The following is a 27,341-nucleotide window of genomic DNA, read 5'->3' on the forward strand; positions in this document are numbered from 1 at the left end:
AGGAACAGCACCACAGCCACCATTACAGATTAGAGATATTTCTTTTAGTAAAGTCTTCTGCAGCTTCAACTGATTTTGGCCCAACGGGTTAGACTCCCAGAAGCCGATCTAGCTCAGCTTCCTTTGGGAAGACTGAGAACAAGAACATGGCTGCACTTCAAGCTGCAAGCAACAGGCTTCCGATTCCTGAACAAAAACTTTTTAACTCCTCGTTCAACAGAAATATTTCCCAGGCTTCATCTGCCCACGTTAGACAGTTTTTCGGGAGAACAAGCTTCATTTCATCTTCACACACGTGTTGGATACTGTGGACTTTAATTGAAATAAAGCCAATTTAAAGTAAGTCGTTTAAATAGCGAAGAAAAGAGAGAAATCAGTAACTGCCATTCAACTTTTCCATTCTGTAAGCAGTACATTTCTTAAACAGCAGCACACCTAATTGTTTACTAACACCAATTAACCATACTGGCAACAAACTTTATACCTAGAAGCAAAATGCAAAGTGGCTGGCCATGCCTACACACGTGCCTTTTGCACTACTTGGAAACAGATTATCAGTTATTTCCTTGCTTAAATAATTGATTTATCTTTGTATAACAGATCCCTGTACTAAAACAAAGATGTAAAACATAATCATTTGTTTGAAGATGAGTCATAATCCAGCAGAGTCAGAAGGTTTTACTGGATTGTGAGGTCCATGCCCAGCATATTACAGAAGCCAGGCTAGCAAGCAATCTTCTCTGGTGGAAACTAAGTGCCCATATACTTTGGTCATTATTTACAATTCATAGCACTACATCACAAAACACTTCACCAGTACAGCAAAATACTGTCACTGCGGCTTCTTCTATTGTGAAAAAGGCATGATAAATCCTGTTTTTTTAAAATCTGAGAATTTCCATCAGTCACTTACCTCTGGCCCAATGGACAGGATAGAAGTGTCTCCAGAGGGATCCTGCTTTAGCCAACTGAGACCACTTGGTGTTGACCTGACTGCACTGGCACAGCTCTCGTGGGTTAAGGTAACTAAAAATAGTCAGCATTACCTCAGAAGGAAGGTGAATAATACTGGTGATTTGCCCTGTTTCTTCCGTTTCTGGGGGAGGAAATAATATAAATGCCTTATGAATACATTCAAGCATTCCAACAGAGGCTGGAAAGGTATTTCCCCTTCTCAGGATGCCGCAATGACCAAACTGGCACTGTTCCACATTTCACTCAAGGTCAACTTTCACTTTGAGAAGGCAGAGTAAAAGCAAGCATAATCTTCGGATGCTGGTTCATATAAACAATAACCAACCAAATCGGCATAATGGTACTCAGTGTTGACTGTGCCCCGATGATTAGGCCCGTAGTCTTTACCTTCTGAAAATCAGGTATCCAGCTAAGTGGCACATAAAATGAGCAGACAGAAACCAGGAAACCCTGTGATGTCATAATAATGCTGAACTTTGAAGCTGGAGAGTGCCCCCCCCCCGCCCCGCAAAAGTGAATCCATGGTTTTAACCCACTGGACTTTAATTTCATGAGCAAATTAATGACTCCTAGCTCTCTCTTTTTGCAACCACATCCCATTTAGTAAAAACAACAAAGAGTCACAAGCGCATCTATGTAGCCCTGGTGATGGGGGCGGGGTGATTAGGCCAAGGGAAGAGAGAGAAGACAAAGAAGAACTGTTGTGGAAAGAGAGGACAACACAAGCTCGTGTGCAGAGGACTAGAAAACTGAATGTTGAGTTGTTAGGCCAGGCTGTGCCAGCCACAGCTAAGGCAGTGTGGGATTTTTTGTTTTTGGTTGACATGATCTCTGAACCTGCCTGAACTGAAAAAGAATGATCAGCACTGGTGAGAGATCTCACTGCCTTTCTGAGAGGTAGAAACCATGACCCCCTTGTTATGTACCTGTGAGCACTAACATTCTGCCTTCCATACAACAGGAACACATGTGATGGCTCTACAGGGGCTTACACTTGAGCAGGTCGGGCTCTGCAACTACTTTAGGGTTCTAACCCTTGGGATGAAGACCATTCCAGCATGTCCTGACTTCCAAGTTTGCTGCACGAGGCTTTTTAAGGAACTTCTTATCCCCCCACCGAAAGACAAAGCAAAAAAAAAAAAATTCACTTTCTGAAACCAGACTGGCTTCCCGATTGTCTCCATCCCATCCCAAGGCCTCCCCTATTGACACCCTAAACGTGTTTATTCCAAAATCCTGCTGTTTTCAAGACAGGTTTAAGAATGACATGCTTGGGATAAGCTAAGAATGTGGCGTCCACGCTACCTGCGCTAAGACTCTCGGAATTTTCCTGGCAGGCTAATTAACTTATTTGCCATGATGCAAAAGGAGATCTTATCGCCACGCCATCAAGAATCAGCCAGGATGAGGAAAGCAGCCAAACCAGGCCACCCACAGACCAGGAAGGAGCTGCTACATGCTGGTGGGACTCTGCAGGAATACTGAACATTATTAGTTCATAAATTTAAAGAACTCTAAAAACAGTCCGAGGAGGACTCAGCATGCTCTCAGTAGTAAGGCCCTTGATGGACAGTTTGAGGAAAAGAAGAAAACAGGAAGATCAGGAGAAAAACATGCAAGCTTGCTGTTACAGTGCATGAATGGGGACCACAGAGGGAAACAAGCCAAGCCCCTTCCACTTCCTACACTACTACAAGCTTAAGTGAGCCAATTTCTCCAATCTTTGGAAAAGCTGCATTCAGACCAATCTTGGTCTGCGCCTGTGATAAGAAAAACCCCGTGGAGTCCTCGGGCGCATTCACTCATCCCCTTCCCCTCACCTACACTATGGGGTTGAAAAGACTTTTTGATGCAGTAGATACTGCAGCTCAGCATGTCAGGTTAGGTGGAGCTACTTCTTGTTTCCTGCCTACAAACAAGACTCTAACCTAAGATTAAACTGCATTTCAGAGCAGGGGTCCCCAACCACCATGCTGCGGACTGGGACCGGTCCATGGAGAGAGGCGGAGGTGCTGCACCGCCCCCAGCCGCCTGGGACTCGGGCAGATGAAAGAGGCCGTGCAGCGTTGCCGCGACCATAGGTTACTCCTCATTTACAGACCCCTGCTGATCAGCGGGGGTCATTAAATGGGAGGGGGAGGCAAACTGGCCTTCTATCACCTGGCCACCTAGTGGGGAGGTGGCAGAAACTGCCCCAGTCTCCCCCCCCCATTTAAAGACCCCCATGGGTGGCAGGGATGGGGTGCAGGTGGAGGGCCACCCCTCACCAGTCCACGGAAAAATTCTCTTCCATTAAGCTGGCCCCTGGTGCCAAAAACATTGGGAGTCACTGCTCTAGAGCAGCAGGAGAGCCGGTTTGGTGTAGTGGTTAAGTGTGCGGACTCTTATCTGGGAGAACCGGGTTTGATTCCCCACTCCTCCACTTGCACCTGCTGGAATGGCCTTGGGTCAGCCATAGCTCTGGCAGAGGTTGCCCTTGAAAGGGCAGCTACTGTGAGAGCCCTCTCAGCCCCACCCACCTCACAGGGTTTGATTCCCCACTCCTCCACTTGCACCTGCTAGCTTGGCCTTGGGTCAGCCATAGCTCTGGCAGAGGTTGTCCTTGAAAGGGCAGCTGCTGGGAGAGCCCTCTCCAGCCCCACCCACCTCACGGGTGTCTGTTGTGGGGGAGGAAGGTAAAGTGAGCCGCTCTGAGACTCTTCGGAGTGGAGGGCGGGATAGAAATCCAATATCTTCTTCAGTTCCCAACCTTTTTGGTAGGGTGACCCACACGCCCAAATTTACTTTGTCTGGTGACCTATCCAGGGATGGGCAAAGGTTTTTGGGCACCCTAGGCGAACTACGACCTTGGCACCCAAAATGTCACTCACCACCTAGGAGTGCTGCCCATAATGCTAAAAAGAGCTAATACTTCAGGCAGCCAGACAATCTTCAGATCTCCTGACTATACCACACACAATGCTGTATGATAATTAATTGACTGAAATTAAATATATACTGGTTGACTGATGCACTAGCATAACTGACAGATATAGGAAATAGGGAAGAGACCAACAGGCATGTCAAAATCTCTTGAAACAAAAAGCGGCATCACTTTCTGCCACTTTGGAACGCTGATGCTGCTATTTCTAAGAACTACAGGCATCCAGAAGGATGGATCCCGATCGATTCTGGGTCCTATACATCCAGGGCTGCTTTTAAGTAAAATAGTTCACCTTCATCTGACTTTTCATCCACAGAATATTTAAAAGCCTTTTGGAGTTCTTCCGCTTGATTCCAGAGACTAAGACCTCTCAGTATCTCCGCTGCCGTCTCCTTTTGGGAGCAGTGCTGAGCAATCACTTTCTTTTTGATATCCTTTAATTCTTCATACGTAAAATATTCCATCAACATAGGCTGGAAAACCTAAAATACACAAAAAAGGTTAATGTTTGGAGAATACCTCACATGTACACACACACGCCCCTTCCAAAACAGAAGCCTGATACCTGCTTTTGACAAGCTAGCTATTCCGATCCCTCCAGCACACACCCACCCCTTACACCTGCAGATTAGTATCAGTTCTGAAAAATCATGAAATCACAGACATATCCAATTTATCTTATTGGCTTCCCCATATCTAAAGACTGTTATATCCACAGTTGTTCTAAAAATGCTCCAAAATATTACAGATGAATTGCGCTTACTAATCCAGTGGTTCTCAATTAGTGGCACCGAAGTAGCCCAGGTGGGGCCACAACAAGGACTAGGAATTCCCTCTCCCTCAATCCCCACGTCCACCTGCAAACAAGACACGCCATCTCCAACCAACCCCACTTGCAACCGCCAATCTACCTGTGACCTTTCAGCATGCTAGCAGTAACCTTGGACATGCAGGATTTCTCCTCACCCTTCTAGCTCCCCTGCTCACCAGAAAGTGTCTTTGCTGTGCTGCTTCCTGCTGACCCCCCCTGCCAAGGGTTATCCGTTATGCATCTGCTATTTTTCTGCCCTTAAAATTTACCACGTTTGATAGCTATAATAACTGAATGCCTATAAGCACATAAATGTCCTTCCTGGAAAAAGTTTATGTGGTGGGACCCAGGATCCCCAATACGCGATTTGTGGGATGCATGAAAGGCTGAGAAACACCATGCTAATGCCTGCAAACACGTTCTTGTAAACTAGTCAACGAAAGTATTTGTCCCCAAAACAAATACCAGGTTTTTGAATACATAAAAACTGAAAGTTCAAAATTTGCAAGGTAAGCCAGTGTTTATCTGTATAATTCTCTGATATCCATAAGAATCCTGGAATGGAACAGATGGGAGGAACTGACGGTAAGAACAAGGAAAGGTAATCTAGTTGTCCGGGCAGTTGTGCTTACTCAGGATAATACTAAGGTGGCCACTTCACTGAAATTTTGAACACACACACACACACACACACACACAAATGAATTCTAAGGACCTCAGCTACCAAATGTGAAGGCTTCCAATAGTCTGAAGATACTATCAGAGCAACGTTCCAGCATTCAAAGCCAGCACCTGCGGATCTGCTTCAGCTACCTTAAGCAAGAGGCAAAAAGGGAAACATGCTGATTCTCAGTCAGACGACACTAAGAGCATACGGTTTCCCCACAAATGGTATTTGAGGCAATTTTCCCCACCCAATATCAGAGCCTAATATCCACAAATAAATACTGTCGTTCAGAAAAGTATGCTGCACAGTTACCACAGCTGCAGCCCAGAGATTTCTAATTATAAATAAGTTGTAACAGAAGGGTCATAGATAATCCTTTTACATTGGAATAAAATTGTACATTCATAGCTTTGTTTGTACAGAATTTTGTACAGAAACCAGTTTACCAGATATCTTCCAAAGAGATCATAGAGTTGGAAGGGACCTCCAGGGTCATCTAGTCCAACCCCCTGCACGATGCAGAAAATTCACAAACGCCTCCCCCCAAACCCCCAGGGATCCTTGCTCCATGCCCAGATGGCAGCAAAAGCCCCCTGCAGGATCCCTGGCCAAACTAGCCTGGATAAAATTGCTTCCTGACCCCTAAGTGACTGTCAGCATTTCCCTGGGCATGTAAGAAAGGGCCACAAGAACTAAGCACTGATAAGAACATAAAAACATAAGAGAAGCCATGTTGGATCAGGCCAACGGCTCCTCCAGTCCAACACTCTGTGTCACACAAGAACATAAGAGAAGCCATGTTGGATCAGGCCAATGGCCCCTCCAGTCCAACACTCTGTGTCACATAAGAACATAAGAGAAGCCATGTTGGATCAGGCCAGTGGCCCATCCAGTCCAACACTCTGTGTCACATAAGAACATAAGAGAAGCCATGTTGGATCAGGCCAACGGCCCATCCAGTCCAACACTCTGTGTCACATGAGAACATAAGAGAAGCCATGTTGGATCAGGCCAGTGGCCCATCCAGCCCAATACTCTGTGTCACATAAGAACATAAGAGAAGCCATGTTGGATCAGGCCAATGGCCCATCCAGTCCAACACTCTGTGTCACATAAGAGAAGCCATGTTGGATCAGGCCAGTGGCCCATCCAGCCCAACACTCTGTGTCACATAAGAAAAGCCATGTTGGATCAGGCCAACGGCCCATCCAATCCAACACTCTGTATCACAGAGTGGCCAATAATTTTTATATTTATATTTATATATCTATATCTATCTATCTATCTATCTACATACATACATACATACATACACACACACACACACACATATATACACACACTGTGGCTAATAGCAACCCTTCCTGCCCTCTGCTTGTGATACTATCATATTTCTACACAAAAAGGTATAATATACTTTCTGTCATTTTAAAAAGACAGACAAAAAACAAAATAGGCTTACCATCAACTGCCTACCATGGAAGATGTCAATGTACTATTTCAATGTAAAGCTCTTAGAAAATCTTTAATTCTGTCATTATTTTCTAGCTTTGCTCACCTCCTCCTCCTCTTTCATGTGAGGAAGGAAATCCCTGGTGAAGGCTTCCAGTCTCTCCTTCAGCTGCTTCGCATAGTTCAACTGCTCATATTCATTCTGGGAACAATAAGAGCCTCATTATAGAACCTTCCCACTATCTGAAGTTATAAATAATTACAAACCAATAATACAATAAAATCCTTATTTTTAAAAAATCCAGATTTAGGCTTTCAATTTATAAAAAGGCGCATGGTAAATGTAAAGCCAACATGGCCGTCCTTTCCAGTTTACAAGTCTTGAAATGGCTGGCCAGAAACAAACATACATATGTAGCTAAGGTGATATAGAGAATACTGTGCAGATGTACATAACTGCCTGATTAAGGCACGAGGGTCTGATTTAATATTTTCATAGTTTACCTTTAAATATGAACTCCATTCTTAAATTTTCCAGGCACATATGATGAATTTTATATTTTGCTCCTACTCTCAGACTGTTCTAACAAAACTACCTTGAAGGCGGTCAAGCCTGCACCCTGGTATGCTCAAGAAAGAAGGAGCTGGTTTTTATTAATTATGTCTGCACTACTGAGATATCTCAGACTTTGCTGTGTGCAGAAGTGCTGATGACTCTCTGCACGTCCATCTCTGCTGATCTGACTGCAACTGATAAAGACTGATTGAAACGTGAATAGACAGAGCCAAGTCAAAACCCTCAACCCCTATTTCACTGCTTGTTCCCTTACAGTAGACACTCCACTCCTTTGGTCAGTCTTTTTTAAAAGGAGGGAGGGGCTACAAGCAAGCCTTCACACATTACCCAACTTCTTTTTAAACTTTTTTTAAACCCAGAGTTACACCCCTTTTAAACTCAGAATTACAAGACCGTGGGCAAGAAGTACTGCCCGTTTTTGTTTTAATCTCATGAAGCCACATAATTCGCGAGATCTGGCTACCTGTCTACGTATGAAGCCAAAGCAAGGACAGCGTCTCCTGGTTTGAGCAGACAGCAAAACTGGCACCCTGGCTGCCGCCACCAGAGCAACAAAACAGTGACTGGTGATCCCTCTGATTCCCCCTCCCTCCACAACTGAGCAGAGCAGATCACCTCCTGAGCAGGTATAACGGCTGCACATTTAAAATGGGCAATGGGAAGCGCAAGACCCTGCAGGGCTCGCTGTGTTAATGGGCAGCACAGCTTTGAGGGAACACTGACTGGGGGGGCACTGCGAAACCCTGGCCGACCCCCACAACTCCATATTGAGCTGAGAAATTCACCTATCAGCTCTCAGTTCAGCCCACTGCTATTGTTGTCAGACGCGCCCCATAGTGATATCTGTAAGCCTTACATTTCATTTTTCAGAAACGATATGATATCTTTGGCTGTTCTGGCAGTGTATATTAAATGAAGTTCTTCATATATTGTAAGCCCTATCAACACTAAACAAACGGGGAAACCGTGTGAAATTTGCTGAACAGCACGAGTGAAGTGACCACTTTTAGATAAAAGCATGAAAAGGTAACTGAAGATTTGTTTCGTTGTGAAGACAGCATGCAATCACTAGAAGATGCTTCTCCATACAATTACTGGTTATCACAGCCCGTCTCAGTTCCTACAATTTGCCTAATAATCCACTTTGCTTCCTGTTTATTAGGATGGTTCAGCTTCTGGCAATATGAGAATTCTGAAAAGGCCAGTTCTTGATGACCTATATATCCACTTCCAGCTCTAGGACAGCAACTAAAAGTCACTGCCAAGGCGGCAACCTGACAAGAAGTAGTAAGATCCCATCTAGAAAAGTCAAGGCTATATCATAAGGTGTCAAATAAAAAACTGAGGCAACAGTCCTACTTTAACCTATGAGGTTGCAAAAGTGTTCTTGATCACTCAACGTCTTGGTAATTTTAACTTCACTTCATACCACGGAAGAATCCAAGTATCCTCATCCTCACCTTCACATTTTTCAATCCTTTTTCAAAGAGGCTAAGCATCTCTGACAGTTTGTTGTCCGAGTGGACATTATACACAGTCTGGCTGCGCTGCTGAAGTAAGCCGATGATGTATTCATTTTCAATCTGCTCATGCATTTTAAATTCCTTAAAAGTGGCATACAAGGATTGGAGTAGAGCCCGGAAGTCATTGTTGTTGGAGAAATTGGTTTTTGAAAGCTGCAAGGAGAAAAAGAAAGGGTCATTTTGTTTTTGAAAGAGTATTCTGTAACCCAAATTATGTTCTGGAAAGATATTCTGGGTCAATCCATGTTCCTGGCCCAATTGTGCTCTCCCCCCTGCAAGCACTTCCAACTCGGTGGGAAACCCCCCCCCCCCCAATGATGAGAGATTAGAATCGCCAACAATAGAAACCTCTTTAACAAACATCTGAGGTTTCTTCAACAAAGAATGTTGCCTTCCAAAATAAGTCAACAGTGAAACTTTCCCTGTCTTAAAGGAGGCAGAGTTGAACCCATGTTAAAATCAGAGAAAAAATAATTCACCCGATGGAAATGCTACATCTGAGATCATTATAGTTTACATTTTATAGTGTCAACAATTTAAACTGTTCACCTTTCTTTTTTAACACAGTTATCTTTACTCTGTTATGAACATGCATCAAATAATTCTGATACTTCAGAAAAGATACAAGCTGTTTTTACACTTACAGTAACCATCACCCAGAGAGCTTTCCTTCTTGATTTTATTCTCCACCTACCAGCCAGCAGTGTACAAACATACTCACTAGTTTGCCACTGATAGCCCCACGTTGGTTCCTATTTGTTTGGAAGGAACATGGGTCTATAAACACTTTAAACACAAATACATTTTTAATTTGGCAAAAGAAGGACAGGCTGTAGCACTGAATCCCAAAGAAGAGCCAAAAGCCACAAAGTGTCTTGCTACTTTCAGTGAGTCTTGAAGGTTCAGCTTGACAGGGATGGGCCACAGCCTCAAAAAACCTGCTTCTCCCCTGTGTAAATGCATGGCTTTTCTGGATTACAGCCAAACGATGCAATACACCTTCATTAAAACCAATTAATGTTTTACCACTGACTCTACAGAAAGGCTGTACCCATCTCCCATATACAGAGAGGCGGCATCAACCTGGAAAACAGGCCTCTTCCAACGAAGAGCCTTTTCTCTAAAAGCATCAATTACACAATGTTTAATCCAGAAGATAAGATGGGTAGAGGCCATAATTAGATATGCTGGAGGAGTATTCACTCCTCGTCCGATACTCTAACCACTGTACCACACTGGCTCCCGTCTGCTAACCGAGAGCCCTCCTGTGGCAGCACAAGGCGCCTCTCTTCAGCAGTGCCACATTCCACCACCAGCAGACCTGTGAGAGCCAAGCCTTTCGTTTTGGGAAGTTGAAAGCTTTATAGTAGCACTGAACACACGCCCTGACTTGCACGGCAAAAGATGCTCTCTCCTCATGACTCAGCAGGGTGTATCAGCCATGTGTAGCTAACCAGCTCTCTTTGCACTCACTATCTGCTACCAGGGATGGATTCATTCAATCTTCGTCTCATGCGAAAGGACAAAAAGGATTATCACTTGCTTAATCTAGATTCAAAACACGTCAAAATCCTATGAAAAATTGGCTGGCAACCTAAGTTTTATTTCTCTGCGCTGCAATTTACCAGTGTTACTAACTCACAATTTATCCATTCACGCATCACTGTATTATAAACTGTTCAAAATCAGTTTATGAATTCGCCTGACTGGCAGTGTGGGTCAAAACAAAGCTAAAATTCTTATATTATTGCACATGATGAAAAAGGATATCGTAACTCTCTATCTGATGCAGAAGGGATGTTGAAATCACTGATCGGGTACAGGAATATAAGTAACAAGTACTGCAAGTAGGTTTGCCAGCCCCAAGTCCCAGTGGGGGATCCTCGGGTTTTGCAAGCACTCCCCACGGTGCAGAGTGTTAAAGCTGCAGTACTGGAGTCCTACGCTCTGCTCACGACCTGAGATCGATCCCCAGTGGAAGCTGGGTTTTCAGGTAGCTGGCTCAAGGTTGATTCTGCCTTCCATCCTTCTGAGGTCAGTAAAATGAGTACCCAGCTTGCTGGGGGAAAAGGGTAGATGACTGGAGAAGGCAATGGCAAACCACCCCGTAAAAAGTCTGCTGTGAAAACACTGTGAAAGCAAAGTCACCCCAGAATCGGAAACGACTGGTGCTTGCACAGGGGACTTTTCCTTTCCCCCACCACCAGCCAGCTGGTCAGCAGGGGAAAGCCCTACCTCAACAGCCACCATGTGCCTTTAAACCTCAGCAGACTAGAAGACATTTGCAACTATGCTTTGGATGTGTGCATGCTTTTAAATCTCAGCAGTAGGGAAGCAGGGGGCAGGGTGAATAGGTAGAGCCACCCATGTTCAAAGCTGTGAGAAAGGCAGTGAGCATAGTCCCTCTGTTTTGCATTCCCTTTAGAAGTAGTTTCTATAAAATGGGCAGGAAAGTTAGCTAGAACCTGATTATGTGATGAAGGAAATCCCCTAGGCGGATCTCCTTTCTTGTTCCTGGTTGAAATACAGCAGATTGTTACATTCAGCAACTCCTGTGAGTAAACTGCCCCAGTGAGATCACAAAAATTTGAGCTTACAAACTGTGATTATTTTGGCTGATGTCTGAGTGTAGGTGTCCATTTAAAAAGCCATGCTTGGAAATGCTTCCAAAGCCTGACCAGGGAACCTGTAGGTGTATGACAAATTTCACTTTCATTTAGTGGAAGCGCAGCTGCCAGGGTAGGCAAAAAAACAGGATGTGGAAATTCAGGAGAACTGCACTGTTGTACTTTTATTTATGTATTTAGGGAATGGGAAAGTCTCCTGGCTCCACCCCCAAAGTCCCCAGATATTTCCTGAGTCAGACTTGGCAACCCTAATTGCAAGTGATAAGGCATACCAGTGTCCTCTGCAAATGAGAATTAAGTTCTGTTGAAGCGAATGACCACATACATGGGATTTCATCACCTCTGAACATATCTTGCCTTGAAAAACCTATGGGGTGGCCCTAAGTCGGCTGTGATTTGAAGGTCCCCCCCCCAAAATTAATATTTCAGCCCAAATATTTGTCACTATAGGGACCCAAAATTAACATAAGAGAACTTATAAAATGAGTTTTATATTAGTCAACGCCAAATCAAATCATCCAATTTTATTTAAAAAAAAAAAAAAAAAACAACCCTTTTTGTAACTGCCTGTGTCAGAAACACCAAAACAATCAAGAAAAGTGAACCACATTTTCTTTTTAGGCTGCTCTCTAACATATGTAGAGATGGATTCATCAACAACATATGAAGCTGCCTTATACTGAATCAGACACTTGGTCCATCAAAGTCAGTATTGTCTTCTCAGACTGGCAGCGGCTTTCCAGGGTCTCAAGCTGAGGTTTTTCACACCTATTTGCCTGGACCCTTTTCTGGAGATGCCAGGGATTGAACCTGGGACCTTCTGCTTCCCAAGCAGATGCTTGGGATTCATTTCAGGGCTCGCAACCAACAAAACATTTCAAGAGATAACAAGAGAAAGCAAAGTCTTAGGGAACTACATCAGATATTAGAAATCACAATATTTTATTGTATTTATTTATTTTAGCATATTTCTATTCCACTTATTCCCCATAGGGCTCAGGGCGGAGTACAACATATGAAAAAACAATAAAATACAATAAAAACATTCAATAAGACAACAACAACAGCACTCAGATTACCAAAATATGAGCAGCTCAAATAAAGCGCCTATTACTTCTAAAGATAGGCACAAACCAGCTCATGAATATAAGTTTGCAATAAGCTTTGACCAGTTTGCAGTTCATGAACTGAAGAGCAGCCACAAACCTGCACAAATTTTAAGGCAGTTTGTGAAAAGCAGAAAGCAGGGGCTTAAATTCTCTGAGCCATTCAAAACCCTGCTTTCTGCTCCCCATCACTTTTCACGGGGGAACCCCCCCCACACACACACACACTTTCTGCTCCCTGTGAAAAGCAGCAAGGAGCTGAAAGCAGGAAGTTAAACAGCTCAGAGCCATTTAACCCCCTGCTTTCTCTTTCCTGATGCTTTTTGTGGGGAGTGGAAAGCAGAGGTCACAAACCACGACGAACCACTTCAGTTAGCAAACCAACCTCCAAGTTTGTATTAATATTTACTTCTTTCAGCTGTTCTGCTTCTGATCTGCACCAGAGAGGCTGCCTAAAGACAACACTTAGATACTTTCCCATCATTGCAATCCAGGGTCTTCCCCACAACATCACAGAACATTTTTTATTTGCCAGTTCCCAAATTCCGGGTTGCTCCACAACAAGCTGTAAAGACTGAAATAAACCTTTTTGTTGTTGTTTTAAAAAAACAGAACACAGAAAAGGTTAAAAGATTATACCTTAGCAAACTGCAAGATAAAGCTTGGCTATAGTTAGTTATTTCTGAGATTATGAAGCATTTCATTGCATAATACCCTTATAAGCACTACAGTGGCACTAATTATAGAGTAAGCCAGGAAGAACAAGAATCCTCCTCCATTCCCATGCCCCAATGCACAGGAGGGAGAGAAACAAGGGAAACTTCAATGTTCACTGGCACAGAAAGATAGGATCCACTGCTTCTGACAGCAGTCAAAGAAAGCAGTGAGGCGTCGGGGTAGCAGCAGCACTACTGAGTGCAGTTGCACCTTTCTGCTATGCAGGATTTGACTATCACTGCAACCATAATGACTCAATTAAAACATCTTCTGAATTTAGAAACCCAGAGACCAATCCCCTGCATTCACAAATTTTCTTCTTCTACACCACTGGTAAAGACCTTGCTGGTTTACCACCCTCACAGACCCTGTCATCTCGCACTATGCACAACTGTGCATTTCTACGAAGCCCAAGCAGCCAAAACGCACAAATCCTTGCAGCAGATTGAACACCTATGCAGAACAGGGGCCCTCAACACGGGCCCCGTGTCATCCCCCAGCACCTTCCCTAGCATCCACCAATTTTTTTCAGGAAGTGGGTGAAGCCATGTAGGGCTCTTGTTCAGATGGAATTCTGATTGGCTAAACAGATTAAAGCAATATTTCAAGGTGATTGCCAGCACAGTGCTGATTACATTCCCTCTCACTCCTCCTTCCCAGCTTATATTTAAAACTACTTCACTTGGGCTTCCTCTGTGTGCACGGCTCCACTGCTGCAGCAGCCATTTTGGGGCTGGCTCCACCTCCTGCAATACCCATTCTGTAGATGTGCCCCCACCCTTGGCCACAAAGCCACAGGTGTCCACAGGCTCAACAGGCTGAGGATCCCTGAAGCACAACAATGTGCCTGAAAGACAGAAAATAGTGAAGCCAGTGGCCAGAATCCTTTCAATCCACATGGAATGCCAATGCCAACAAACAGCACTAGGCCAAAGCTGCTTATACAAACATAAAGCGATTACAACAACCAAGTAAGGCATTACCATGTTATTTTCATTACCATGTTGGAGAGCCAGTTTGGTGTAGTGGTTAAGTGTGCGAACGCTTATCTGGGAGAATCGGGTTTGATTCCCCACTCCTCCACTGGCACCTGCTAGCATGGCCTTGGGTCAGCCATAGCTCTGGCAGAGGTTGTCCTTGAAAGGGCAGCTGCTGTGAGAGCCCTCTCCAGCCCCATCCACCTCACAGGGTGTCTGTTGTGGGGTGGGGGAGGGAGATAAAGGAGATTGTGAGCCGCTCTGAGACTCTTCGGAGTGGAGGGCGGGATATAAATCCAATATCATCTTCTTCATCTTTCTACTCACTTTTTGAACATATGCTAACCTTAAATGTAAATGCTTGGCCAATTCCACAGTATCATACAAATGTAACTGCACAAATGCCTACACTTGTCAATATTTATAATATAAAGTGCAATCCTAAAAACACTTTTCCAGGGATAAGCCCCACTGAATAAACTTCAGAAGAATTTTGAATAGAGCTGCTTAGGATTGCTCTGGCAGACTAGCTATCAAGTTTACCACTTATTTAAATTGCATTTGACTCATAAGAGCCCCGTGGTGCAGAGTGGTAAAGCTGCAGTACTGCAGTAGGAACTCTCTGCTCACGACCTGAGTTCGATTCCAGCAGAAGCTGGATTCTGGTAGCCGGCTCAAGGATGACTCAGCCTTCCATCCTTCCAAGGTTGGTTAAATGAGTACTCAGCTTGCTGGGGGGAAAGTGTAGTGACCGGGGAAGGCAATGGCAAACCAACCCGTAAAATGGTCTGCCGTGAAAATGTTGTGAAAGCAATGTCACCCCAGAGTCGAAAATGACTGGGGGTTGCACAGGGGACCTTTCCTTTCCTTACGCTTAGGCAATCACAAATGTAGCCTGCAAAACAGAGTTTTGGCACGAGAACAAGGAAATAAATACATGCCAGTTAACATGCTGCAGCACAAAGATATAAAAAGATGCAAACAACACAGGGTGAAGGAGGATAAAAGCTAACAGATCATGCAGCAACGAGGGTTAAACTAGAGAATGTTATTAAATAAATTTGGTTCTTTTTCTATTTCCACAAGTATAATAGACCTGAATGAAACCAAAAGTAGCAGACACAGCCAGGCTTACAGAGCTGCAAGACCTGAAAAAGAAAAAGAAAGCCCAATACAAATTCCAACTATTAGTCTCAAAAAAATTGCTTTACACATTCTGTAACAAATCTGCTCAGAAAATGATTTTAAAGCTTCCTGATTTTAGAAACATTCACTACAGCTGCAATCCATAAATTTCAAGGGCACGCAAAGCCAAGGCTGTCACTCTATGATTCCCACAACAAAAACGAGGCTCAATCACCTTGCTCCCCCTCAGCAACAGGTACCAGCCTCCTTGTGTCAGAATTCTTGCTAACTGTGTGGACAAAATCTTGCAGCAGAAGATCCCTTCCCCAAAACCATCAGATGCTGCACGACAGTGGGGCTTGAGAAACTGGAGTAACATATCACATTGCCTTCTCAACAAGACTTACACAAGCTTTTCTCACAATGGTACTTTAACAAAAAGGCGAGCAGCACCACCTGCCTCCTCGGCCACTCTTTTCACCGGAACAAACTTCTCTCTGCCTGAAAGAGAATGTCTCTTGATTTCTCTGTGATTAGATGGTGCCTTACCATCCCAGGTCCCTTAAAGCAGGAAGAGTAGGTTTGTGAGTACAATAAGAAGAATGAAGAACAGGCATTATAGATTTTATTTTACTAAGAGCCATCAAGGGACTGGAAAGGAGAACTTTGGGGAAAGGAAAAAGGTTTAATAAAGTTTAATAAAGGAAAATATTCAAATATTTTTAGCCATCTTTATTCTTCAAGATATGAAAGACAATAAAGAGCAAAGAGAACGGGGGGGGGGGGGGAGGTTGCCACAAATGGCTACGTGGACAAGCAAGCTTGGATATGCTGTAGGCCAGTAAAATCAACATGTGAACCTGAATTAGTACCTCCTAAAATATCTACACTAGGCTTGGAGATGCAAGATACTTCCATCAGGAGCCAGGAAAAACACGCTGTTATTAGACTTAATGTATATTGTTGTCAGGGTTTGTTTTGTATTCTATTTTTTTCCTAATTTAGAAAATTCAAAACATTTCACATAACATTCTCAGTACACGATAGGCCAGGATTATACATGCCAAAACCATAATTGCATACGCACATATCTGGGAGTATGCTCCACTGAACTTAATGAGATTTCCTTCTGACTAAAAAGGAATATAATTGTCGATCTCTTATCCACGACAACAGCAAAACTACAACCCAATTCACTTGGACAAATGAAGTCCTACTAAAAAAAACCCTTACAGATGAAAAGCAAGCATGGCCCCACGGAGGGCTCAGGATCCACATTAGGAAGGGGGTTCAATAGCAGCACATTTCTGTTGTTTAAAAAGAAGAAAAGAAAAGATTTCTATCTCAACCACTCCAATCTACTACTTGCCCCGAAAACCACAGCAAAAATAAAATACCAACTTTATAATTGGAAGGGAAAGGGTAGCAGTGAAAGAAGACTGGGTGCGGGGGGGGGGGGGGGGCTGCTGCTGGGCATGGAGGAGCAGCAAGTGTTCGGCTTGGTACTTCCACCTCATAATTAGCAGGCAGGACACTTCAGAGAGCATCATCCAACTGTAATTTGCATCCTGCCCTTCCTCCACAAAACTCAGGGTGGCATACCTTGTTCTACCCACCTGTTTCATCCTTGCCACAACCCTCTGAGGTAGGTTAAGCTGGCCCAAGGCCACTCAGTGGACTTTAAAGCTCAGCGGAGACAAGAACTTGGCTTTCCTTAGTTCAATAAACAAGGAAAAGGTTACCATCTAAAAGCCAGTATAAGGAAAAGAAAAAGGCAACACTAAGGATGAAGCACGTGTTCAGATCCACTGCAAATACTTAAGTCTTCCTTTCGGCAGGTGAGTGTGGTCTTTAGACCACGGATGAAGGGACCCAGGTGCAAATCCTCCTCCTGCCCTGAAGCTCACCTGCTCACACTCTCAGCCTGATTTGCTTCAAAGGGCTGTTTGTGAGCTGTGCCTTTGACTATCCATAAGGCAAATTTCTCAAAACTGCAGGTTTTATAGATCTTAGCTGTGGTGCAAAGGGTTATTTTACCACAGGAAACTAGAACTCTCGGCTATAAAGCAGCAGATCTGCTGCCACACATCAACCCTCTAGGGTTGCCAATCTCCCAGGTGCCACCCTGTCTTCACGCTGCCAACCCTAACCTAAACATGGACCCTGCAGCCCAGGCTGCCAAACCATCATGGTCTAGGAGAGTGTAAGGCTAAGACGCTGAGGGAGAGGAGGTTCAAACCTTCAGTCCACCATAGGTCCCACGAGCTGCCACTTCTTCTTTGCTTCACCTACTTCTCAGGGATGTTGCCGCGTCAAAATGTGACAGGGGCAACCCAGAAAAACCAGCCCCCAAAGGAGAAAGGGATACCTTGGACCAGGCACACACTGTCAAACTAACCTACCTCACAGGGTTCTTGTGCAGATAACAATGGAGGAGAATGCTGTAAACTGCCTAGGGTCCCCATTGGGGGGAAAAGGGAAAGGTAGTCCCTCTGTGCAAGCACTGGCTGTCACCACCCCATGGGGCGGCCACACATGAGGATTTTTTTTGGCAGACTGTTTACAGGGTGGTTTGCCATTGCCTTCCACCGTCATCTATGCTTTATCCCCAGCAAGCTGGGTACTCATTTTACCGACCTCAGAGGGATGGAAGGCTGAGTCAACCATGAGAAAGGTGGGGTACAAATGAATTAAATAACTATGTGCCATGGGAAGACAGAGATGAATGTGAAGGGAAAGGCACAAATGGTAAGCAAGTCTGGTGGGATTAAGGCAGAGGGTTTGGGAAAGGGGCCACAGGAAAAGGGAGGCAACTTCTTTTTTAACTTACATTCCTTTTCTCTAGTATGGGATTTTGCACTATTTAATACATCATATTTTTACTAATGCTTTGCTTTCCTTCCTAATCCTACAGAACAGGGGTGGCCAAATTGAGGCTCGGGAGCCACATGTGGCTCTTCCACAAATATTGTGTGACTCTCGAAACCCTCACCACCCCCCATCAGCCAGCTTAGAGAAAACATTTCTCTATTTAAATTATTTCAAGCCAAGCCAGCTTGAAAGCATTTAAAGTTGCTTTCTTTCCACCTCTTCCTCCCTTGCTCCCTCATCTATTATCTCTCTCTCTTTCCCAGTCCTTAAACGTCTGATGTTCATATCTTGCAGCTCTCAAACATCTAACGTTTATTGCATGTGGTTCTTATGTTAAGCAAGTTTGGCCACCCCTGCTACAGAACATCCCAACCTGTCGACTGTCCTGACTCACCTGCCTAGATACCCAGGGAAAAAGGCGGGCAACAAGTAACGCGAATAAATAATTTTGCTCCCCACTTGGGGGCCGAAAGCAGCTTTCTCCATTTCCACTTAAATTGCACAACAACCGTCCTGCAAAGTAGACGAGGACGGGACTCTTGTGGGCAGAACTGGGATTCGAACCTGGTGCTTCTGCCCCCCCCCCTCAGCCTGGCACTGCAACGACTCATGGCAGAGGACCGGGATGGGGGGAAGGAGTCCCCACAGTAGGACCCGACCTAGGGTTCCCAGGACCAGTTCAAGAAATATCTGGGGACTCTGGGGGTGGAGCCAGGAGACATTGGGGGTGGAGCCAGGAGCAAGATGGAACTCCACAAGCAAGATGGAACTCCAATGGGAGTCCTGGCCTTCACATTTAAAGGGACCTCAACCCTTTTAAATGCCTTCCCTCCACTGGAAATAACGGGGCATAGGGGCATCTCCTTTTAAGGCTCACAGAATTGGACCCCCTGGTCCGATCCTTTTGAAACTTGGAGGGTGTTTTGAGGAGAGCCATTGGATGATATGCTACAAAACTGGCGCCTCTGCCTCAAAAAAGCCTCTCCCCCAGAACCCCATGGATCAATTCTCCATTATACCCTATGGGAATCGGTCTCCCTAGGGAATAATGGCGTGCCCGGCAGACATTTCCCCCCCCTCCCTCTTTCTGATGCCTCTGAAGGGGGGGAGGTCCTCCAAACCGGGGGATCCCCCGTCCCCACCTGGGGATTGGCAACCGCGGGCCGGCCCCAGCTGCGCGCGCTCCCGCAAGGGGGGGGGCAACCGCCTCTCCGCCGGCCCTGCTCCCCCCTCGCGAGCACCTTGTCGCAGTAGAGGCCGACGAGCTGCTTCATCCGCCAGTGCGGGGCCGTGAAAACGTCCACCTCCTCGGGGAAGGGGGCCATCTTCTCCTCCCCATAGAGAGGGCGGCGGGCGCTCCCTCGACGGCCGCGGTCAAGCGCCTGGCGACACACCGCCGTCTCTCTGCGCACGCGCGCCCGGCTGCCACTCAAGGCCCGACGGCGCCCGGCGCAGGCGCAATCTCTTTTTCCTCCCCGCCCACCTCCGCCGCCGTCGGGTCACGTGAGGGCCGAGAGCTGCGAACGAAGGAAATGGATCGCTCCTCCCCCTCCCCTGGCGGGACGCGCAGGCGCACGAGGCCGGGGAGGAGTCTCGCGCTGGGGGCAGAGGACGGGTTTGGCCGGTGGCCGCGCTGTGAAAAGCGGGTGGCGTTGCGTAGGGCATCTCGTAAGATGAATGACTCTCTTGTTTTGTAAATTAAGCATTCCAAGAAACTTTTGGAACCATTTGCACAGAAAGAGGAAAGCGGGCTATTGAAATAGGAGGAGGAGCGCGTCTGTTTCGTGAATGGCGCACTTGCAATAGGGCAGGAAACGCGGCTGCGCCTATGGGGGGGGGGGGGCAAAAAGGACCTATTTGGGAAAGCAAAAAAGAGGACCTGTTTCCCGACTGACCACGTTAAAGAAGTGATCACTATGACCGATCGCATTTGAAACGTTCCTACCTAAGCTCAAGTGATAATTGCTGACTAGGGATATTCCTAGATCCAGGTGGGCAGCCGTGTTGCTCTGAAGCAGTAGAACACAGCGGGAGTCAAGCAGCACCTCCAAAACCAACAGAGGGTGAGGTCAGACGAAGATAGAAGATAGATATTGGATTTATATCCCGCCCTCCACTCCGAAGAGTCTCAGAGCGGCTCACAATCTCCTTTCCCTTCCTCCCCCACAACAGACACCCTGTGAGGTAGATGAAGACATTGGATTTATATCCCGCCCTCCACTTCGAAGAGTCTCAGAGCGGCTCACAATCTCCTTTCCCTTCCTCCCCCACAACAGACACCCTGTGACGTAGATGAAGATATTGGATTTATATCCCGCCCTCCACTCCGAAGAGTCTCAGAGCGGCTCACAATCTCCTTTCCCTTCCTCCCCCACAACAGACACCCTGTGAGGTAGATGAAGATATTGGATTTATATCCCGCCCTCCACTCCGAAGAGTCTCAGAGCGGCTCACAATCTCCTTTCCCTTCCTCCCCCACAACAGACACCCTGTGAGGTAGATGAAGATATTGGATTTATATCCCGCCCTCCACTCCGAAGAGTCTCAGAGCGGCTCACAATCTCCTTTACCTTCCTCCCCACAACAAACACCCTGTGAGGTAGATGAAGATATTGGATTTATATCCCGCCCTCCACTCCGAAGAGTCTCAGAGCGGCTCACAATCTCCTTTCCCTTCCTCCCCCACAACAGACACCCTGTGAGGTAGATGAAGATATTGGATTTATATCCCGCCCTCCACTCCAAAGAGTCTCAGAGCGGCTCACAATCTCCTTTCCCTTCCTCCCCCACAACAGACACCCTGTGAGGTAGATGAAGATATTGGATTTATATCCCGCCCTCCACTCCGAAGAGTCTCAGAGCGGCTCACAATCTCCTTTCCCTTCCTCCCCCACAACAGACACCCTGTGAGGTAGATGAAGATATTGGATTTATATCCCGCCCTCCACTCCGAAGAGTCTCAGAGCGGCTCACAATCTCCTTTCCCTTCCTCCCCCACAACAGACACCCTGTGAGGTAGATGAAGATATTGGATTTATATCCCGCCCTCCACTCCGAAGAGTCTCAGAGCGGCTCACAATCTCCTTTCCCTTCCTCCCCCACAACAGACACCCTGTGAGGTAGATGAAGATATTGGATTTATATCCCGCCCTCCACTCCGAAGAGTCTCAGAGCGGCTCACAATCTCCTTTCCCTTCCTCCCCCACAACAGACACCCTGTGAGGTGGGCGGGGCTGGAGAGGTCTCTCACAGCAGCTGCCCTTTCAAGGACAACCTCTGCCAGAGTTATGGCTGACCCAAGGCCACTCCAGCGGGTGCAAGTGGAGGAGTGGGGAATCAAACCCTGTTCTCCCAGATAAGAGTCGACACACTTAACCACTACACCAAACTGGCTCTCCAGTTCATTATATCCCGCAACCGGCATTAGTGGAGTCCGGAATCATGTCGGATTTTCCCTGGTCGTTCATACGTCAGCATCTGCAAACGGTGCTTAGCTCGTGCAAGTCCCGCGCTGATGCGTCTTGCTCGCGGATTACTTTGATACTGCTTTAAATCCGGCTTAGAACGCTTACGGCGGTTCCTGAGCGGATTTGCTGCGTTTGAACGTGCCATCGTTGTTGAGTCGTCTGATAAGCAGCAGCGCTTCCCGCCACAAGCAAACACAAAGGCTATCACTGCGCGATCGAATGATCAAACGTTGCCTCACCTCGATAAATCGCTTATTAGCGGCTGTGTACGCAAATAAAAATAAATTTCGAAAATAAATGTGAACTGCATTAACTACGGATGTGAGCAGCTTAGAAATATCTGAACATTTTCCTGCATGTGAAACGATCATTTCCGATAAGTAGTGCAAACGGAGTAACACAACTGTGAGTGAATCGACACATTTAAAAACGATGCGTGCATCACGGTCCTCTAGAACGAGGTCATGGCTGGTGTACGAGGTCTCTCGTGGAGAAGGGAGGAGACGCTGGATTTGCTTGACATCTGAGGCAAGCAAAGGATACAGAAAGCGTTACGGCAGTCGCACAGGACATAGATCTCTAGTTATTCAGAATGTAAGCTTTCGTGTGCTAGAAGCACACTTCGTCAGACAATAGGATGGCATGGGAGTCCTAAATATAGAGAAACCGGGCAGCGAGTTTCCATGACTGCATACTAACACACTGCCCACTTTCTCTAATTTAGGGCTGCTTGCCATTCCATCCTGTTGTCTGATGAAGGGTGCTTCTAGCACACGAAAGCTTACATTCTGAATAAAACCTTGTTGATCTTAAAGGTGCTACTTGACTCCAGTTTTGTTCTAGGAATATTGCTACCCTTCCAACCCCAAAAGAGGACATTTTCATCAGTATTTTAAAAAGAGCTCCCCCTTCTCTAAGCACTAGGCTTCTAAAATGATAGTCCAGGAATCTGGTAACCCTATCTATAGGAATTCTGTCACTAGCTATTTGTTCCCTGGGTTTCTGGGCTTCTGTGTTTTTGATTAACTTTGTTGGAAAGGATGTGGTCATATTGGATCATTTATTCATTGTTGGTGGGAATGTCCTAAAGTTTCGAATTTCTGGAGAAAAATTTTGCCACTCATCGAACTAATAATAAATCATAAGTTACCTTTTTCCCCGGAATCGATTCTACTAAATTTATGGAAAAATGAAGAATTGCCAAAACAAAAAATAGAATTGGCGTCTCTGCTTATATTAGCAGCAAAAATATTAATAGCCCATCAATGGAAATCAATGGTTTCGCCATCTAAAAGACAATGGTTCTTGAAAATCTGGGACATAATAGCTATGGACAAAATAGCAAGCACTATACAGCAATCAGAAATATTAGAAAGAGGAATCGAAAACAATATGTTTGTAGAAAAATGGTTTTATTTCTTTGAATTTGTACAAAAACAGAATGATTTATGTAAACTACCGGAAAAATATCTAAACTTTGTATTTTATTAAGATTCCTACCCCAATACTGTAATCAAAGCAAGATAGCTACAGTTATGGATAATGTTATAGTTGTAAGTTCTCGTTTTTGTTTGATTGTTATATGTTATATATAATATTAATAAAATTGTTTAAAATGGAAAAAAAAAGTGTAACGGTTGGGGGAAAGGTATGAGTGTAGGGCATCTGCTCACCATAATCAGTTTTCGCAAGAACCATCTTGCCCGATGGATGTCAGTATTTCAATAAAGGCATTTCATTGGGAAAAAAAACTTTGCCTAATGTGAGGGGAAAGGCAAAGCTTCATCTGTTGACTTGTGCATTGCCCTGTATCTGTTAAAGTGGCGCTCTGCAGCCTATTGACTCCAGAGCCAAATGTGGCTCAGCATGGAATGAAATGCAGCTTTTAGAAAGAAAATGAAACCGTTTAAGATGTGGCTTTAAGTTTTTGATTTGGAGTTCTTAATTTTTTAAACTGTTCACCAAACATACAGAACAAAGTTCGAGTCCAGTGGCACCCTTAAAACCAACAAAGTTTTATTCAAGGTATCAGCAGGAAGCAGTCAGACAGACTTTGGGGCAATGGGGAGCTGCTCCACAAGCTGCTGAAGTGACTGGTCTCCCCACCCAGCATGGCCCATTTCTTTGCCTCCCACACCCAGCTTGTAGGCTCAGTTTTGAATCTCCCAGCACAGGTGGAGTAAAACTTCTGGAGGCTCCCCAAGCTAGTTTGCAGTAAGCAAGAAACAGCCCTTTCCTCTGCCCTGTGCCTTTTCTGCTTGTTAGATTCACTGGTATGGTATGACCAGGAATCTCTTATTAGTGTGAGGTTTTGCTCCGTATCAGTCAAGGAGCCAGTTTGCTGTAGTGGTTAAATGTGTGGACTCTTATCTGGGAGAACTGGGTTTGATTCCCCACTCCTCCACTTGCACCTGCTGGAATGGCCTTGAGTTAGCCATAGCTCTCACAGAGGTTGTCCTTGGGTTAGCCATAGCTCTCACAGAGGTTGTCCTCTCAGCCCCACCCACCTCACAGGGTGTCTGTTGTGGGGGAGGAAGATAAAGGAGATTGTGAGCTACTCTGAGATTCAGAGTGGAGGGTGGGATATAAATCCAATTTCTTCTTCCCTGATAAATGCAGAAAAAGCTTTTATTGAAAGATCAATAACAAATACTCGTCAAGGTCTTCCTTGCCAGAACTGACACATACCAAACTAAATGAATTTTTATAGATGCCTAGAACGGTTATATTTGTGCCCCTAGCATTTTGCAGGCTTAACACTTTTGAAAAGATTCCCAAATATTACGTTATTTACGTCTACTCCAAGGTTAATTATGAGCAGGTAGTAGTATCTGGTGGAACTGCCTCAGTCCATCTCCTAGGAGACGAGGACCGTTTTCGCACACAGCTTATCTCGCAGTCACAATCTTGTTCCCTCCGCAGCGTCTGTCGGATTTCCCACCATCTGCGCCGGAGTTACAGGAAGTGCCGCGGCTTTTGCGTAGCAAACGTAAACTGGGTTTTAGCAGTTTACGTTTGCTACGCAAAAGCTGCGGCACTTCCTGTAATTTCGGCGCAGATGGTGGGAAATCTGACCAGACGCTGCGGAGGGAACAGGATTGTGACTGCGAGGTGAGCTGTGTGCGAAAACGGTCGAGATAACGGCATTCCATTGAAGTAACATTCGAAGCCCATCATTCCCATCAAACTCCCCCTTTATAACGGTTCTACGAAAAAAGCCCAAAGAAAAAAAACCCCATGGACATCAATGCTCACAGGAAAAAAGCCCACATGGAAAGAAGCTCACATGGAAAAAAGCCCCCATGGAAAAATATGTAAAGCTCCATAGATGTTTATAATTGTGGAATAGGGTTGCCATGGAATAGGGTTGCCAAGTCCAATTCAAGAAATATCTGGGAACTTTGGGGGTGGAGCCAGAAGCAAAGTTGTGACAAGCACAACTCCAAAGGAAGTTCTGGCAATCACTTCTAAAGGGACCACGCTCCTTTTAAATGCCTTCCTTCCATAGGGAATAATGAAGGATAGGAGCACTTTCTTTTGGGGCTCATAGAAGTGTACCCCCTGGTCCAATCCTTTTGAACCTTGGAGGATATTTTGGGGAGTTGCACTGAATGCTATGCTGCAAATTTGGTGCATCTACCCCAAAAAACAGCCCCCCTCAGAGCCTGAGATACCTGTGGATTAATTCTCCATTATACCATTTTTTAAAAATTAATTCCAACTATGTTTATTGATTTCTTCCTTCCAGATACTTGCCAGGGTCAGTCCTGCTTAGCTGCTTAGATCTATGAGGCCTTAACGACTTCTGTTATTTAAGAAAGAAAAACTATCACAGAGCAGGCAGTAATTTGCCTAACCCAAAAACCATACATTTTGACATTCCTGAAAAGTATAGGCAACTGATACTTCACGATTCTGGTGTGGAAAAATCCAGACAGAATTCTGGTTTTAGGTGATAGAGATCTTATGCTTGAATTAAACAAATATACCATCTATGGAGATGGCACCTTTGATAAAGTGCCAAATATGTTTTACCAACTCTACACATGGCATGCCAAGGTGGATAATTCATATCCACTATGTATTTACATTTAACTTTAAAAAAAAAGAACAAGGACATCTATAATAGAATGTTTGAAATAATGAAGCTATTGATTCCAGATAAACTGTTGTGGGGGCACAGTGCTCTTAATTCCTTGTTCCATTTCAGTCATCCCAGGGTGTGGTCTCTATTCGATGGACTGCAGAGGGACCTGGCTTGTCACAAACTAACATTGGCTAATGCACAGACAGGTCGCCTAGAGGTAGAAAAGAGGAAATATGAGGCTCTACATGACATGGTTGCCACTTCTGTGCAACAAGATGAGCAGGTGGGAGATAAACTTAGTAGCTTAAGGAGATTGGCTCATTTGCAATGAAGAATTATATCTGAGTTGTTGTTAAGTAATTGTTGCTTTTACTATTAGGGTTAGATAGTCTTTTGTCATGGCCACTGGGTGTACCACAATGTGTTAACATTAAAAAGTTTGACAAACTGTAAATTAATAAAGTTAAAGTATTTAATATTATTTAAATATATATTTCTATGTAGAGTTTAATTTCTGTTATTATTGTTTTTTCTTCTTAATAAAGTTCATTGATAACAAAATGGTCACTTTTTGTTGCATGTGAATATGACTTATTTTAATCCTAAAATACCAACAAAATATTATTAATGGTTATCCACAATTATAAACATCTATGGCGCTTTACATATTTTTCCATTGGGGGCTTCTTTCCATGGGGGCATGTTTCCACGGGGGCTTTTTTTTCCTGTGAGCATTTATGTCAGTGGGGTTTTTTCTTTGGGATTTTTTCCTTTGGGATTTTTTCTGGTTACCCTTTATAACAGTTGTTAAAGCTATAATTTAAAACTAAAGTTAATTGTTAATTGTAAACAGATTACACAAAATGGAAATAAGATTGCAATAATATGAATGTAACAAACAATCATAAGATATGAATATAATACAAAAGTAGGATAACACCAAAATACATAACAGGTGATCAATGAGCAAAGAAAATAATATGGGAAACTGGGAACTCATGTCAGGAGATCATCCTGACAATTAGGTATCAAGTCCTACGCTTACAGCTTCTCCATACTGCATGTACTAGCAAAGAAACATAGTTACACAAAATGTCTTGTCAGTTTCAAACTAATAGGAGTCCTCCTTTTCTAGACAGTATAGGTAAAAGATAGAGATAGGAACTAGCTAGGACGGATGCAGATGCAAAATGCACGTCCTGCATCCATGGTGCCAAAGATGGAGAGTGTGCCCCTTTCTGTGTGTGTGAGAGAGGGGGGGGAGTGAAGAAGATATTGGATTTATATCCCACCCTATACTCTGAATCTCAGAGTCTCAGAGCGGCTCACAATCTCCTCTACCTTCCTACCCCACAACAGACACCCTGTGAGGTAGGTGAGGCTGAGAGAGCTCTTACAGCAGCTGCTCTTTCAAGGACAACTCCTGTGATAGCTAT

General features: G+C 44.8%; 1 protein-coding gene across 1 annotated transcript in view; it reads right to left on the reverse strand.

The window, feature by feature from the left end:
- FBXL5 (F-box and leucine rich repeat protein 5) overlaps positions 1 to 19,851 on the reverse strand; it is a 33,676-nt gene extending 13,825 nt beyond the window's left edge. Inside the window, exons 1-5 of the mRNA XM_060246182.1 lie at positions 19,593 to 19,851; positions 8,866 to 9,081; positions 6,935 to 7,030; positions 4,191 to 4,380; positions 914 to 1,096 (exon numbers count right to left, since the gene is read on the reverse strand). Coding sequence (XP_060102165.1) covers positions 914 to 1,096; positions 4,191 to 4,380; positions 6,935 to 7,030; positions 8,866 to 9,081; positions 19,593 to 19,676 — 769 coding nt within the window. The 5' untranslated portion in view covers positions 19,677 to 19,851. The remainder of the gene's footprint in view (positions 1 to 913; positions 1,097 to 4,190; positions 4,381 to 6,934; positions 7,031 to 8,865; positions 9,082 to 19,592) is intronic.
- Positions 19,852 to 27,341: the final 7,490 nt, after the last annotated feature.

This window comes from Heteronotia binoei, chromosome 9, assembly GCF_032191835.1.
Source record: "Heteronotia binoei isolate CCM8104 ecotype False Entrance Well chromosome 9, APGP_CSIRO_Hbin_v1, whole genome shotgun sequence".
In the NCBI taxonomy this organism is placed as follows: domain Eukaryota; kingdom Metazoa; phylum Chordata; class Lepidosauria; order Squamata; family Gekkonidae; genus Heteronotia; species Heteronotia binoei.